The sequence below is a fragment of the Mirounga leonina genome, unplaced genomic scaffold (genome assembly GCF_011800145.1).
Source record: "Mirounga leonina isolate KUSES-001 unplaced genomic scaffold, KU_Mleo_1.0 Mir_201, whole genome shotgun sequence".
Classification (NCBI taxonomy): Eukaryota; Metazoa; Chordata; class Mammalia; order Carnivora; family Phocidae; genus Mirounga; species Mirounga leonina.
The window spans coordinates 25,358,981-25,375,587 of NW_023270504.1; the positions used below are offsets into that span (position 1 = coordinate 25,358,981).

A 16,607-nucleotide genomic window follows, 5' to 3' on the forward strand; every position below is an offset into this window, starting at 1 on the left:
CTGTGAGAATGGAATTGTTTCCCCTCAGCAGGCCAGAAGCTGCCTGGGGTTGTGCTCTTTCCCTGAGTAAATGGGTCCCAGGCTGGGGCGCCGTGTGGGGGGTTTGTGGTGACGTCACTCTGTGTGGCCCTCTTGGCAGTGTGCTGATGACCCGGATGCTGTCTGCACCCGCTCAGTCACTGTCCGCCTGCCCCGACTGCACAACAGCCTTGTGAAGTTGAAGCACGGGGGAGGCGTGTCCATGGACGGCCAGGATGTCCAGATCCCTCTCCTGCAAGGTGTGTTCTGTGCTCCACCAGGCCTGGGGCTGGTCCCACTCACCCCTCAGCCCTGCTGCCTGCTCACCTCTTCTGTGAGGAGAGCTATCACTGGAGGGGTGGGTATCTTCAGCATGCATCCTTGCAAGAAAGGAAGGCTTCCTGGAGGAGGAGGAGAAGGAGGAGAGAGGGGAGGGAGGAGAAGGAGGAGTGGAGGAAGCTGTCTGGAGATAGGGAGCTGCTCCAGGCCAGGGAGAGAGTGTAGACCGGGAACAGGACCAAGATTTTCACTTGGTTTGGCCAAAGGGACGAGTTGAGGGTTGGGCACAGTGGTTCTGGTTCTGCTTTGAGATGGGAAAGGAGCAGAGACTGACTCGGAGAAATTAGGGGGTGGCTGGTGATGGGTCTGACCAGAGGATGTCATGGGGCAAAGCCAGGGGACCCAGTGACCTGTGGGAAACACTGACCTATCCAGGGACTTTGCCAGGTGGCAGCACACCCTTTTGGCGGCATAATCGCCACCTTCACTCTCCCTCTTCTTGTGCATGACTTCTGTGGACCCTGTGGCCCATTATCCTGGCATTGCGCACAGCCTGTCCACATGTGTTTAATGCTGTGTGTCTCCCTGTGAGATCCCTTCCTCCAGGGTAAGAGGTATGTCTCCCACCTCGTCTCCACGGAGAACTGCTGAATGCAGCTCTGCACACAGCATCACACAGCCTACGAGTGGTGTGCAAGGGCAGAAGCGCCTGGGGGAAGGCTCCGAGTCCGGGATTCAATGGGAGGCCGAGCTGCCTCCGCCGAGGATGCAGGAGCCTCTGCCGCCCTCTTGTGGCAGTAGAGTGAATGGCAGGCTACAGCCGGGATACTGGGGCACCTCTTTGTACTACGCCCATCCTGCTTAATCTTCCTCCTGAGACCCCCTTCAACCTCATGGACATCCCCACTTGTCCCCAGCTCCTTGATGTCATTGTTACAGTCCTTTGTGAGATACTCCATATCTTTCCACTATACATCTGCCTCTCACTACCCTGCCCTCTCCCCATCTTGGGCTAAAGGGCTAAATCCTGTCCCTGCTCGGTTCCAGGTGACCTCCGCATCCAGCACACCGTGATGGCCTCCGTGCGCCTCAGCTACGGGGAGGACCTGCAGATGGACTGGGATGGCCGTGGGAGGCTGCTGGTGATGGTAGGTGCCCTCCCGGCCACTGCCGCCTTGCAGCCTGGACCTTACAAAGTACCTCTTGTGCTCTGGCAGAGTGGCTTTCTGTGGTGGGAGAAGAATTCCTCTCTCCCCGGGCCCTACGCCCCCAGAGGGAGGAACAGGCCTCTCTTGTTTATGAGAGACTGGTGTTGTCTGGACGCCCCTTGTTTGCTCTGGGGGTTCTCACTTCTGGGGCTCTGGCACCCCAGGGGCCCCCAGACTGGGTGGGTTCCCCAGGGGCTAGGAGATAGCATTTTGTGGCCCAGCTTCCTGGCTGTGGCAAAGCCTGGGGGCAGGGGACGTCTCCCGGGGGGTGCCCACAGTGGGCAGCAAGGGAAGAACCAGTCTGGAAGTGGCAGCTGAGACCCTGAGTTGTGCACCCCAGGGGTGCAGACCGTTCTGCCCCTGAAGGGTTGCACTGGGAACCGCCAGATCTCTCACCCCTTCCCTGGGCCTTTGCAATCTTTGCAATCTTGGGGGGCTACTCCCTCTTGGTCTCTGTGGCCCCAGAGGCACATTTGGGTACCAATCCATATATGTCACAGAGCTTCCTTATACATTGTGTCCCCTGGAAATTTCCCGAAGCAGGTGGGCAGGGTGGTTTTCACTGCCTTTTTATGAATGGAGCGACTCAGGCTCAGGTGAGCGGGGAGAGGTGCCCAGCACCGAACACACGGCTGGTGGCAGAGCTGGTCAGCGCTCTGGGCAGTGTCTTTCCTGCTAGATGAGTGCTTCTCATTTTTGGGTCTTCAGATGCCTTTGTACTCTTACAAATTACTGAAGACCCCAAGATTTTTTACAAAGGTTATATCTGTCAATATTTACCACATTAGAAATTAAATCCGAGACTTAAAATATGTATTTACGAATTCACTTAAAAATAACAATAATCATATATTGCACACCTGAAACCAATATAATAATGTATGTTATTGACATTTCAATTAAAAAATGCCAAACAAAAAATAACAATAATAAACCCACTCCATGTTAATATAAACAATATTTTTTTTGGAAAATAATCATGTTTTCTAAAACAAAAATAAGTAGTGAGAATACCATTGTTTTACATTTCTGCCAATTTCTTTAATGGATGGCTTAATAGAAGACAGCTGGAGTCTCAAATCTACTTCTGCATTCAATCTTTTGCAACATTATGTGTCATGTAGCCTCTGGAAAATTCCACTGCACACTTGTAAGAGAATGAGAGGGAAAAAGCCAAATAACGTCTTTGTATGATTAGGAAAATAGTTTTGGCCTTGTGGACACCTTGAAAGGGCCTTGGGGATCCTTCACTCCCCACCCCAATGGATCCCCAAGACCACACTTGGAGAACTGCTGCCCTAGATCATTCCTCAGACCCCTGGAGCATCCCCTCTGATGCCACAGGGTCCTGTGTGCTATAGGGCCCTTGGTATAATCCTGTCATGGGCATCTGGGCATTCCTGATGAGATCTTGGTTTCCTCTGTCCTCATGACACCATATTCTTTCCCTTGTCTTGGAGTCCTAGAGAAAGTTCCATATTAGTGACTTTCTTTTCTAAAAAATAAACCTTATGACCACAGACCATAGAGCAGAAAGATCTTGGAGAGCATCTTGTCAGCCTCTCATTTGCAATTAGAAATAAAATCCCTTTCTGGAGCCAGAAAGAACTCACCCTGGGTCTCGTGGTCATTGGGTTCAGAGCGAGGATCAGAGAACACAAGTCTCCTGACCCCCTCACCTTCTGTGCCCTGGTCTTCAGGGAGGGTGCTCCCCTACCCTACCATCAGCCATCCCACCTTCTCCATAACCTCCCACATCCCAGAAAGGGTGCTCTTGATCTGAGGGCCGAGCCTACGCTTGAGTCAAGCCAAGGGGACTGAGGGGACTGAGGAAGCTACCGTTTTAGTGGGGGATGGTGGGACAGGAGGCCCCGGGGGTGACCAGAGGGACTTTGGGGGGCATGAGGGCACTCACGTTCTGGGAATGAGGGGGGAGGAGAGGGTGCTGCGGCATGGGTGGTGGAATGAAGACATCACCGATTTCGCCGCTCAGCTCAGGCCCAGCCTTGACCGCCGGCATTATGTTTCAGCCTGCGTCCTCAGGAGAACCTCATTCATTCATGAACTCACTCATTTGTTCAATCATTGACACAACACACATCTAGTGAGTGTGCACAGTCACCATTCGAGAGGCTGAGGTTGCAACAGTGAAACAAAACAGATGAGAATCCCTGCCCCGCTTACTTTATGTTCCACTCGGGGGAGACGGAGAAGAAACCCAACCAAGCAGTAAATTATATCATATATTAGAAGGTGATAAATCCTGAGGAGTTAAATAAAGCAGTGAGAGGGACAAGAAGTGTCAGGGTCAGAGGATTTACATTTTAAATAGGGAGGGCAGGGAAGGCCTGGGTGTTTAGTATGGCAACACTTGAAATTTGTAAAGCAAACAAGGAACCATCCCTCTGTTCTCTTTCTTCTAATGGTATTTCCTTGGGTACCTTTTATTTGGGTCCGGACCCTTCCACTACATTGTTCATCCTGCATCCTGTGAAGTCATAGCTGGAAGCTGGAAGGGGCTCCTAGAGATGATCATATGGGGCCCAGTCCTACCGCATGATGGTTTCAAACCAGGGAGGCCATCCAACCATGTTAGTTACACGCAGAGCAGGAGTCAGGACTCTGGGGTCCCAGCCCCGGCTCTGTCTTTGGGTCAGGGCCCTCTTAATAGAAACCAGTGGATGCCCCCAGTTGTAAAGTGTGAAAGGCAAGTTTGACTCACCAAGCTGTCCATGAGTGTGCACTTTGGGTTCAGAAGGCTGGAGAACAAACCATTTGCTGGTGGCCTAGAGTTTGGCCTCCAGAACCGTCCTGGTCACCCACAGGAGACTGCCCCAGAGTCCTTGCTGACCCGAACTCCTCTGATCGCACCCCCTAGAGTCCTCCTGGGCTCATGGCCTTTTCTCTCCAGTGACACCCAGTCATGGGAGAGACTCCAAAGTCAGCTGGGGACAATGATGAGTCGAATTCAGATGGGTGGATGGAACAGAGCATGCTGGACGGGGACTCCACCTGGCTACTGGTCCCAGCCCTGTGACCTTAAGCCAGTCACTTACCCTCTCTGGGACTCAGTCTCTCCATCTTTTTTTTTTTAAGAATTTATTTATTTATTTGACAGACATAGCGAGAGAGGGAACACAAGCAGGGGGAGTGGGAGAGGAAGCAGGCTTCCTTCTGAGCAGGGAACCTGATGTGGGACTCAATCCCAGGACCCTGGGATCATGACCTGAGCTGAAGGCAGACGCTTAACGACTGAGCCACCCAGGCGCCCCTCTTTAAATGGCTAGATGATCTCTAAAGTCCCTTCTGGCACGACTGCTCTCTGACTCTAATGATTTAAGAGCCGGGATGTTGCTGGTGGTTAAGCTTACACCGCATTTAGCGCCACCCCCCCGCCCGCCCCAGCCTCGGGCTTTTGCTGCAGTTTATTAAATTCGTATTTATTTTTGACCCGGGGAGCGTTTTTTGATGAAAACCATCTCATTAGCGACAGGCAGCTGTGGCTAAGGGGGGTCTGCGTCTCCCCGCAGCTGTCCCCAGTCTACGCGGGGAAGACGTGCGGCCTGTGCGGGAATTTCAACGGCAACAGGGGAGACGACTTCATCACGCCCGCGGGCCTGGTGGAGCCCCTGGTGGAGGACTTCGGGAACGCCTGGAAGCTGCACGGGGACTGTGAAGACCTGCAGAAGCAGCACAGCGATCCGTGCAGCCTCAACCCGCGCCTGAGTATGCAAGCCCGGTGGAGTGGGGGCAAGGTGGACCTCGCAGAGCCCAGAGGTCGCCCGGCTTCCAGTGCCTTCCATGGCACGGTGCACCCACTTTGGGGGGACAGGAGCACTTTGCTTTTACCATCAGCATTTGATTATCTGCATCTGGGTCATTTATTCTTCCAAGTACCTTGACGGTGCATCCCCCCCCCCCCCCCCCCCGCCGTGGGCTGAACCCTGGGAAAGAAGAGAATGGTCCATGTTTCCTGTCCCTGGACTTTCTCAGTCTGTTGGCGCAGCAGCCACACAGACCCAGAATTAAATTATCGGGAGATAAATGCACTGGGATGGCCATTTGCAGATTTATCTGTGGCAACATTTCAGGCCTACATGAATTTCCCCCTTACCCAACCCATCCTGGAACTCTTTCTCCCTCTGTCAGTGGGCGTGCTCTGGAAATGCAGTTGGTTATGTATTTAAGCCAAACGTAATTAGGAAAGTTTATTGGCTGCAGAAGAAAAATCACAGTGATTTCCTGAGGCACGGGAGGTTGTTTTGCAGGGAGTGCTGCCCAGCGAGGAGCTGGTGGGCGATCTCAGAGCGGGAGGGGTCCTGGCCCTCTGGGGGCGGGGCGCCGACGGCGGGGGCGGGGCCCGGGCCAAGCGGTGCGCGGCTCTCTCTCCCGCCACAGCCAGGTTTGCGGAGGAGGCGTGCGCCCTGCTGACGTCCTCCAAGTTCGAGGCCTGCCACCGCGCCGTGGGCCCTCTGCCCTACGTGCAGAACTGCCGCTACGACGTCTGCTCCTGCTCCGACGGCAGAGACTGCCTTTGCAGCGCCGTGGCCAACTACGCCGCCGCCTGTGCCCGGAGAGGCGTGCACATCGGGTGGCGGGAGCCCGGCTTCTGTGGTGGGTGCCCTCCCTGCCCGTCAGTCCCCACACAGCCCAGCCGAGCCCTCCTCGGGTGCCCCGCGCACGGCTCGTCCTTTTCTAAGCACTGTCTCTGCATTACTGCATTCAGAACCCGGCCCAAGCGCATTTGGCAAGCCTGGGTCGTAAACCTCTTCGTTTGCAGCCGCTTTCGCCTTCCATCTCCAGCAAGACACGGTGGTGGGGACTGGCTCTCCCACAGGACAGTGTGATTACTGTGGCCTGTTCTAGGAGCGCGAGTTGCATCCCCCCTACCTCGAGGTCCAGAACCTGGGAGTCCTTGCCAAGCAGAAATTTCCTGTGGCTGCTGCCACCTAGTGTTCAATACGTGTATGGCCAGGTTGAGGAGTAGAGTGGGTCCACAGATCCCAGGGGACATTATCTGCACCCCAGAGGGTCTCATGAAGGCAGTGCGGGGCGGGGGGAATGCACGTACCAATCCTTCCTTATAACTCCAGGCAAACCATCAGTGGACTCCTGGCCCAAATCTCTGATCAAGTTGTGTAAAGTTGAATGACATCATTGTCCCCAGCTGACTTTGGAGTCTCACTCTGCCATGTTAGATTTCTGCCACCAGAGCTGGTCTGGTCCCTTGAGCGGCTAGATTGTGTTCACTTTGTTGGTGGTGGTGCTGCTCTGGGAACACGTGCTGGGTGGCCCAGCAGGGTCAGGCAATGCTAGTGGTGTAGAGCCAGAACCTTCTTCCATTTTTAACTGCTTCCCTACTAGGTGACTATCACACTGAATAAAAGGACACTTAGAGTAAGGCAGGGGCAACCAAGGAAGGCTTTCTGGAGGTGGTGTACTTGACCAGGCTTTAAAAAGGCACCATCTTGGCAGAAAAGAGCTGTTCCACGGTGGGATAGTAGTAGTGATGCGTGGAGATGAGGGGGGATAGTCTGAGAGGATGAGGTGTCACGAATATTCTGATTTTTAGGGTGAAGTGGATGTGCTTGGAGATAAAAATGTCCATGGTCTTGGCAGAAGCAGGAAAATAGGAGCTATGAGAAATGGAAGGTCCTACTATCATATCATGTATTTGAAGAAAAGCTTAGGTAGGGGGCTCTAGAATGTCTAGAAGTGTTGGGGCCTAATGAGCGCCAACTCACGTTTGGAGTCTAAGCAAGGTCATAAAAAGAGGAGCAGAGGCAGAAGTGAGGGCAAAAGGAACCATGTGTATGCAGGCATGTGCTTGTGCCTCCCTGACCCTCTGGGCTCAGGACGCCACAGAGTCGTGGCCAGCAGCTGGAGGAGCGGAGTCTGAGGCCTCCCTGGAACGGGCTTGTGACTTCCCTGCTCTGCTGCCTTGAACTCTTCATCTCGCCCTCCACACCGTAGTTTCCTCATTGGGGCTTGCTGTTTAGAAATTGGGCAGAGTAATGAGGAGTAATGAGGAGTAAATGGCATGCTGTTCGTGAATATGGTTGTCTGCCATATCATGGTTTGGTTGTCCACCAACATTAGAAATTCTGTATTACCAGTGTGCTACAGCATCTGAAGGATTTCCTAATTTAGGACGTTGTCCCAGATGCTGAGGGCTTACTGACATATTCTGTAATCTCGAAAGAGCCACCGTCCTTCACCTTCATGGAGAACAGAACAGGAAGGAACAGGCTGAGATGTGGTTAGGGAGGCATAAAATGTGGGGGTAGGGGGTGGGAAGGAGTTTTCTGTATCTATGGGCTTATGTGGAGGTGAACCAGAGAAAAGGTTGGCCAGAGGGCCCTGGAGGCCTGAACCTAAGGAGGATGGGCATTTTCCTCCTGAAAAATGAACAGAGCTCCCTAAACCACGAACTTCATCCTTAAGAAGAGCCCACACCAACTGGGGACGCTCAGGGAGCAAGGACTGATCACATAGCTACTCTGTGGGATGCTGGGAGGAGCTCTGGGAGAAGCACACACATTTTTGTTTGTCTTGTAACTTGACAAGAGCATGGGCTCCTTGCAGGCAGGGACCAAGTCTGACCATTTCTGCATCCGTGAGCCTAGCACAGCCCCTGGTACACAGTGGGTGCACAGTAAAGATCTGTTAAGCTGGGGTATGCATTGCTTCTTCTGGGGAGGAAGGCCAAAGGAGAAATTTCACAGGGCTCTAAGCCAGCTCCGGGGACAGTCTGTCAGAGAAAACAAGCTCTCAGCTCCAACTGCTCCTTAATGGGCGAAATGTGACCTTATTGTCAGAGGTTCGATGGATTGAAAGCAAGTTGCATTCTTACGACCCGACACGCACCATCTTAACCCACCATGCTCTAAATATTCATCCACAGACCCAGCCTCTCCACTAGTTCAGAGAAAAATCCATGTCTAATATGGCGACAGAGCCCCCTCCCTTCTCAGTTACCCTCAAACACCAAACCCTGAGCGGTTGCAGGAAGCGGAGGCTGCAGGGGCTCCCCAGATGCTCCCATCCCCGTGTCCAGGGTCCGTAGCCTGGTCTTCCTTTTACAGCTTCTGTGACACATGCTGCCTGTGGGTTCCTACTGTAGAAATGGATTCTAAGAGAGAGGGAAGGATTCCAGTGGTCTCAGGAGGAGTGTCCTCAGAGTGAGGCTCTCATTTCCTGGACGCAGCAGTTGAGCAATGGGAATGGGCATTTTCCCGCACCCTGCAGTAAAGAATTTCACCACTGGGGTGCTCCCGGGAGTACACGTGTTGGCCAGAACCCAGGAGTGCCAGGGCTCCTTAGGCCTAGGCCTTTCTCTGGAATGCCCCTCCCTTCTGGAGCCTGCAGAGCCTGGGCTGTGTTTCCCCAGTCATCGTAGTGATAAAGTAGCAGTAACCATGTACCACGGACCTTGTTAGCTCACTCAGCCTTCACAACAAGCCAGGTGGGTATGAGTCTCTTCCAGCTAGGAAACTGCTCAAGGTCATGCAGTAACTAATAGCAGAACTGGGGCTCAGACCCAGGAATTTGGGAGACAGAGCCCATCTATTTCCCTGGGTTGCTGCTTGGCCCCACGTCCTCTTGGATCTTGGACGCTATTCTATCTCTCTGTGGGAGGCCAGGGAGAGTGAGGGCAGTGGGGAGGCATGCGGCCTGCTTTGCTGGGGCGGGTTCAAGAGCGGCCCTGCTCTTTGTGGCTGTCTTCCAAAGCATGGCTCCTTAGGGGCAGTTTCCCTTTTAGAGCATAATGGTGAAGAGCATGAGCTTTTGGGTCAGGGAGAACTGGGTTCAAATCCTGCCTCTGCTTCTGCCTGGGAGGCATGATCTTGACAAGTCACTCAGCTTACATTGAGTTTTCTTCCCTGGAGGAAGGGGGCCATGAGATCTAGCTCAATGAGAGGCGTAAAAGGCATAAAAGCTGTGTGAAGAGCAGGGTAGGTGCTAAATTAATTATCAGCATCCGGGGAGAAATGCTCTTGCCTGCCGCTCTCAGTTCTTTTTAATATTCAAAATATCAACATCCCCCTGATTTCTATACGTCCCAGGCTTCAAGGATTCAGAGACTGCTAAGGCTGGAGCCCTCGGGTTCAGCAGAGGGGGAAACCGTATTATTATCAGAGACATTTGCCAGCCTGAAAATGTGGTTTTGCTCAGAGTGGGAAAGGAAGGTGGTGACCATATAGATATAATTGAGGTCCCAGCTGCAAGGGGTGGCACCCCAAGTCCCAGAACCCCAGTCCTTGGCATCTGCATGTTTCCATGCTTCCACTGAGACCTTCTTCCCCTCCCCTCTCTCCCAGCGCTGAGCTGCCCACAGGGCCAGGTGTACCTGCAGTGTGGGACCCCCTGCAACATGACCTGCCGCTCCCTTTCTTACCCGGATGAGGACTGTGACGAGGTCTGCTTGGAAGGCTGCTTCTGCCCCCCAGGGCTGTACCTGGATGAGAGAGGAGACTGTGTGCCCAAGGCCCAGTGCCCCTGCTACTATGATGGCGAGATCTTTCAGCCCGAAGACATCTTCTCGAACCATCATACCATGTGGTAAGTGTGAGCAGCGGGACTGTGGACCCCAGGAGTGGCAGAGCTCGGAAGGGAAATGGTCCTCCAGGTCCTTCACTTCCTGGATGGGAAACTGAGGCCCAGGAAGGGAAGGGACTTGTCCAGAGTCACACAGCAAGTCAGAAGCAAAGCTGGGACTTCACCCAGCTCGAATGACTTCCTTACCTCTCGGGGACCTAGAACAGGCTGCCGGTAAGACTCCTTCGGCTTCATTGCCAACTCCCATTTACCTGCACTAGGCCTCAGTTTCCCCTTTTGAGAACAGTAAATGGAGGTTCCGTGTCCCTCCCTCCAGCCTCCTGGCAGTGTTCTCAGGCAGAGGAAAAGAGACCACGGCAGCTTTGCTATCCCGACCTGCTTCATGCACTGCCCTGAGAAATAGTTCCCACCACATGTGCTTCTTGCGGCCCTTTGCCGGGGCCCTCGGTCACAGTCAGTTCCAGCAGGGCCATCACGGTCACAGGAGAAACTGGTAACGCAGCGTTTGTTGGGCAAACACTTCCTTGGCATGTGCTCTGCCCTGGGTGCTGGCCTAGAGGCTGGTGATCCAAAGGTGAACAAGACACAGTGTGGGCCCCAAGGAAGCTGACAGTCTACTAGGGAGACCAATTAAAATGTCTTGATCCTGGAATATTTGTCATAAAAGGAGAGAGAATAGTGTGAGGAGCCCTAAGGCATCCATCCCCAGCTTCAGCGATGATCAGCACTTTGCCAATCTTATTTTATGTATCCCCACCTCCCCTTTTTGGCTGGAATAAAGAAAATCTCAGCTATTATATCATTTCATCTGAAAATGTTTCAGTCTGTATTTCTAACAGATAAGCACTTAAAAAAAACCAAATGTAACCGTAATATCATTATTAAGCTAAGCATTAACAGTAATTTCTGATAACACCTAATATTCCAAACATGTTCACTTTTCCCTGACTATCTCAAAATGTCTTTTTATATATAATTGGTGTGTTCAAATCAAAGTCCAAACAAGGTCTGGACATTGCATTTGATGTGAAGCTTTTCCTCTTCATGTAGTGAGATAAATTTGCAGTCTTTCCCAACCTCTTGTGCCCAAAGTGTGTTGTTCACACTTAGAGTTCAACAGTGGTTGTCACTGGACTTGGATTTCAGCACAGTGTATTCTATCTCCCGTCTGGACTGTGACCTCCCAAGAGTAGAGACCATATCTTAGGCCCCGATTCCCAGCACCTGACACACTTCTGGCAGAAGATAGGTACGATCAATGTTTCCTGAGATGAAAGAACTATTATGTTTGGTAGACTGGCCATTTCGTAGACATAAAAAAAATCTCTACTCATTCAGAAAAGGGCAGTTTGCTTCCAATTGGAGAAGACTCAGGGTAAGAGGTAGCTTTGGGTTTGGGGAGGATTCTAGCAGTGGGCGTGGGGTGGGCCCATGCCCAGGAACTAAAACACACAGACAGTCCTCACCCATCCCCAAGGTAAGTCCTCTGTCAGAGCATGTGTTGCATGAAGGGAAGAGAAGCTTGGAGGGATGTTGAGGGTCTTTGAAAGGCAGGGTGAGGACTTGAGCAGTAGACAGTGAGGACCTCAGAGGTGTTGAACAGAGAGCAGACTCCAAGCATCAAAGCATTCTGGAAGCTGCGTGAGGCACGAAGGCAGGGAGATCAGTTGTGGGAAGAAGTTGACACAGTCTGGTCAAAAGGTGCTAAGGCCCTGGGCCAATACCAGTGGTGGAAATGGAGTGAGGGGACAGACGCCAGAGACCTTGGGAAGTAAACAGACTGGGGGCCTGTGCTGGGGGGATGAGGTTTGCTGAAGATGGCCCCGGGGCTCTGAACAGGAAGGGAGGACAAGAAGAGCAAGGGGTTTCCTCATTGGTAGAGGGAAGATAATGCGTTTGGTCTTGGCCCAGATGATTAAGTTACCAAGAGGGCATATTGGTGAGTGAATGGAGTCACTGGAATGATGGGTATGGGTGGAATGTGAGGCTGGACAAGATTTGTGTGGCGGTAGGGGGATATAGCCATGGGAGTAGCAAGGCTCACGGAGGGCATGGGCCGAGGAGCAGGAAAGGGGACTGAGTTCAGAGCTTGGGGGGGGGATGTTCAGAGGGCCAGGGGAGGAGAACAAGGACCCCATGAGAGAGGCCAAAGGAAAAAGGCCAGCAGAAAGGCATAACTAGGGCAGAGCCATATTGTGGAGGGGAAGGGCACAGGGGAGTAATAACATCTGTTGGTTTGAATGCTGGGCCTTCGCCCAGTGGTCGTTTTACTGCAGTTGTCCGGCTATGATTTTTAGGGTGTTTCTCTCTGGGACCTTAAAACAACGCTGTTAGGAGAAAGCATTGCTTTTTTAGTAAAGAATTTGAGGCTTAGAGAGATTATCGCTTTCCCAAATCATCTAGCGAGTGATAGAACCCAGGGACTCTTGAACTCTTCATGTTACATGGAGAGTAGGCTGTTGAATTTGGCGACAGAAGGTCACGGTGGCCCCCATGTTGCAGTAGCGTGGTGAGGAAAGCAGCCAGAGGGTAGGAGGCTGGGGTGACTTGGAGGGCAGCAAGTGCCCCTGGTCATTTTACCACATCGGAGGCACCAGGAAGGTGGGAGATGAGGTGCAGCAGGCCGAGTGAATAGCCCTGGCTTCAGGCTGTCTTCAGGATCTGCACATCAGTGACCGCTCCTTGATGTGGAAACCTCCTCTTCCCGGTCTCTCTTTCAGGCACCAGGGCTGAAAGCCAGTGGCCATCCTGTCTCTCCACTTCATTTAGAAAACTGGACTTCCTGGAGAGTGGGAGCCAGTGGGAATTCAGGGCCTGTTTGTGGCTCTTTATTTTTACTCTTTAGACGATACACTGCAGAATGAGCCCCGCAGGGCACATGCTGGGGATGCCCACAACAGGTGGTAGGGAGTGCAAACACCTGTGGCTAGTGAGTGTCTTCGGGCCATTTGGTTGGTCATCAAACAGGCTTCACAGTAGAGGGCTTGCTCTCTTGCAAGCCAAGGTCTGGGACAGGAGTTGATTATAAACTTATCTGCAAGGTTTTTCTTTTCTTCTTTCTAAAAATAAAATTAAGCTTTTTAAAAAAGATTTATTTATTTGAGAGAGAGAGTGAGAGAGAGAGAGCATGAGCGGGGAGGGAGGGAGAGAGAGAAGCAGGCTCCCCGCTGAGCCCCAAAAGTAAGCTTTTGGGTCACATCTAAATGACAGACAGACCGTGACATTTGGGGGAGGATATCTTTAAATCAGGTGTTAGTTAAAAACCAGAAGGCACAGTTTCTGTATGTGCCCAGAGAGGGAAGGGCTGATTCTCTTGCTCATTCAATTAAAAATTGATTGAACAACATTTACATTAAAAATGTTCAAGATCATTACAGCCAGAGAAATACAAATTAAAACAATTAGTGTTACCTCATATCTATTAGAGTGGAAAATTTTGAAATCTGTATAATGGCAAGTGTTGGCAGGGCTGTGGAAAAGGGGCCCTCGATCTGCTACTGGTGGGACATACACTTTTCAGATAACCCAGTATCTTTCCAAAACCAAAATCTGAGGATGTCACACCCCTGCTTGGAATTCTTAATAGCTTCCCTTCAGGAGTCCTCAGGATAGAGACCAAATCCCTAAGATGGCCTTCCAGGTCCCATGCACTTAGACCCCTGCCTACCTCTCCCCTCTCCAGCCCCCCGCCTCCTTTAATCTGGAAAGAGCCTTGCTCCTTTCAAGTGCAAGGTCAGTTGCCCCCAGGAGAGCAGTTGGCACAGTTTATGCAAATTAGATATCCACACTTGATAGTCCCACAGTTCCATTCTTGGGCATATATACTAAAGAAATTCTCACATGGGCTCTTAAGAGCATGTGTATGAAGATGTTAATCACAGCTTTGTTTGCGGTGGCAAGGAGCAGGTGATAATCTCTGTCCATCCCTGGGAGGGTACGTCCTTAAAATGTAGTGGATGCACACTGTAGACGGTTGTGCAACCTCGGAAGGCTCCTGGCAAGTAGGTATGTATTAGCAGGATTGAATCTTTTTTTTTTTTTTTTTTTTTTCTTAAGAGAGAGAAAGAGCAGGGGAAGGGCAGAGGAAGAGAGATAATCTTAAGCAGGCTCCACGCTCAGTGCAGAGCCTGACACGGAGCTTGATCTCATGACCCTGAGATCATGACCTGAGCCGAAATCAAGAGTCAGATGTTTAACCAACGGAGCCACCCAGGTGCCCCGGCAGGGTTGAATCTTAAACACATGTGCTAAAGAAAACAGCCAAACAGTGTGATATATAAGATAATACTGCTTACATAAATTAAACTATATGCATGCAAAATAAACACATATTTTATAAGAATACACTCAGGCAGATATACATTGAACAGAATAAGATTGCATTCGTTTTCTTTATTTATTGCTGCATGAAACAATTAACTCCAAATGTAGCAGCTTAAAGCAATGAACTATAATCTCACCCAGTTTCTAAGGGTCAGGACTCTGGGAGCAGCTTGGTTGGGCGGCTTGGCTCGAGTTGGCGCATAAGGCTGGAGTCGTCTGGAGACTTGACTGGCGCTGGAGGGCCCATTCCCAGCTCATTCGCACAGCTTTTGCCCTGTGGACCTCTCCACCGGGAGGCTCGTGAACTAGTTTCTCCAGAGTGAGTAATCCAAGAGAGAGCACCAAGACAGAAACTGCAGTCTTTCATTCCCTAATCTTAGGCGACATGTGGTATGTCACTGTTGCCACGTCCTGTTGGTCACATCGACCAACCTTGGTGCAACGGAGATGACACAGAGTGTGAACACCAGGATGTGGGGATCACTGGGGGCCATTTAGGAGACCAGATATCATAAAAATAGCTGTGCATGTGAGGGGAGGGGATTGGGATTGGAGGAGAGGAAGAAAATAATATAAAAAATATATTGAATACTTTATGCAAAGCCTATGCCAGCTGCTGAGGAGATAATGGGCAAGACCAGTCATGGCTTCTACCCTCTTAGATCTTATAGTCCAGTGACGGAGAGAGAGATGTTAGCCAAATAATAACTCCAATACATGCAAAGGCACAAGGGTGGGAGGAACAGAAGTACGTGGTCTACGAACGCTTGACATGGGCTAGAGGAAGGGTAAGCAGGGGTCTGAGGGCATGGGGCCTGGGAGGTCATCTTAGGGATTTGGTCTCTATCCTCAGGCTTCCTGAGTAGAATCTACTAAAGAAATCTGAGCAGGGATGTGATGTAATCAGCTTTAGGTTTTGGAAAGATACTTGGGCTGCCAAGAGAAGTGTGTTTTGGAGAGAAGCAAGCATAGATGCAGGGACATCCATCAGGATGTTTTGCCTTGTCCAGGTGAGAGGTGGCAGTGGCTCAGGAAGTGGGTATGAGTGCCGGAGATATTTTGGAGACAAGTCCAAGGGCTGGGTGATGGCCAGACATGGGGGTGGGAATAAGGCAGTGTTAGGGCTGACCCCTCATTTGCTGGTTTGTGACACTGGATGGATGGTGGTATCATTCAATGAATCGGAGCCCTGGAGGAGGACTGGTTTTGGTGCAGGGGATCATGAGGTCAGTTTTGGACATACTGGGTTTGAAGTCTTTGAGACACCAAGATGGCGATCATGTAAGCACTTGCATGTATGGATCTCAGGTTCAAAGGGGAGACCCCAGCTGCTGATGTGAATGTGCGAGTCATCTCTGTCATAGAAGCTGAGGGTGTGGATGACCGCACAGGGTGAGAAGAGAGAGCTGAGGGAGGAGCCAGCAGGGGGGGTGAGACTGAAGGAGCAACCAGGAAGGTAGGAGAAAACAAGGAGATTTTTTCTTTTCCTAGAAGAACAGAATAGTCACAGTGATGAATCATGTGGAAAGGGATCAAGTAAGGAAAGAACTGAAGACATTCCATTAGGTTTGGTAACATGGAGGCCACTGGGAGCCTCAGCAGGCTGCATTTCCGACGCGTTATGAGACTGCCCAAGTTGGAGGGGGCAGAGGGTGAGCGGGAGGTGAGGAGAAGGAGACGGCCAGGGTTCCAGGGTCGCTGCTCTTGCAAAGCTGGCCTCTGACCTTCCCCTCTGCAGTTACTGTGAGGATGGCTTCATGCACTGCACCACGAGCGGAGCCCCAGGCAACCTGCTGCCCAACACCATGCTCAGCAGTCCCCTGTCTCACCGCAGTGAGTACTGCCCCCGGAAGGGCTCCCCACCTCCCCGCTGAGCTGCTCTGGCCCATGTCCATGTGCGCATGCGTTCGGGTGCGTGTGGGGACTGATACAATGTTGTTTTGTGTGACTATCAGGCCTTGATGTGCCTTTGCATGTGTATATCCAAATTTTTGAGGCAAGGAGGATTTTAGGGGAAAAGATTCAGTTATCTGCAAGATGGACTCAGTGGGACTTCCGTTTTGCCCACGGTGACCTTAACCTAGTGAGCAGCTGTAAATTGGTCGCCTTGATTGTAGTGAAGACCACCCTCCTTCCTTGGCTTCTTTTTACCCAGGGACATTCTGACAAGGATATCTATCTATCTATCTATCTATCTATCTATCTATCTATCTATCTATC

General features: G+C 51.5%; 1 protein-coding gene across 1 annotated transcript in view; it reads left to right on the forward strand.

Moving 5' to 3' along the window:
- VWF (von Willebrand factor) overlaps nucleotides 1-16,607 on the forward strand; it is a 134,268-nt gene that overhangs the window by 44,622 nt on the left and 73,039 nt on the right. Inside the window, exons 12-17 of the mRNA XM_035028418.1 lie at nucleotides 140-278; nucleotides 1,345-1,445; nucleotides 5,036-5,231; nucleotides 5,904-6,119; nucleotides 9,827-10,067; nucleotides 16,126-16,220. Coding sequence (XP_034884309.1) covers nucleotides 140-278; nucleotides 1,345-1,445; nucleotides 5,036-5,231; nucleotides 5,904-6,119; nucleotides 9,827-10,067; nucleotides 16,126-16,220 — 988 coding nt within the window. The remainder of the gene's footprint in view (nucleotides 1-139; nucleotides 279-1,344; nucleotides 1,446-5,035; nucleotides 5,232-5,903; nucleotides 6,120-9,826; nucleotides 10,068-16,125; nucleotides 16,221-16,607) is intronic.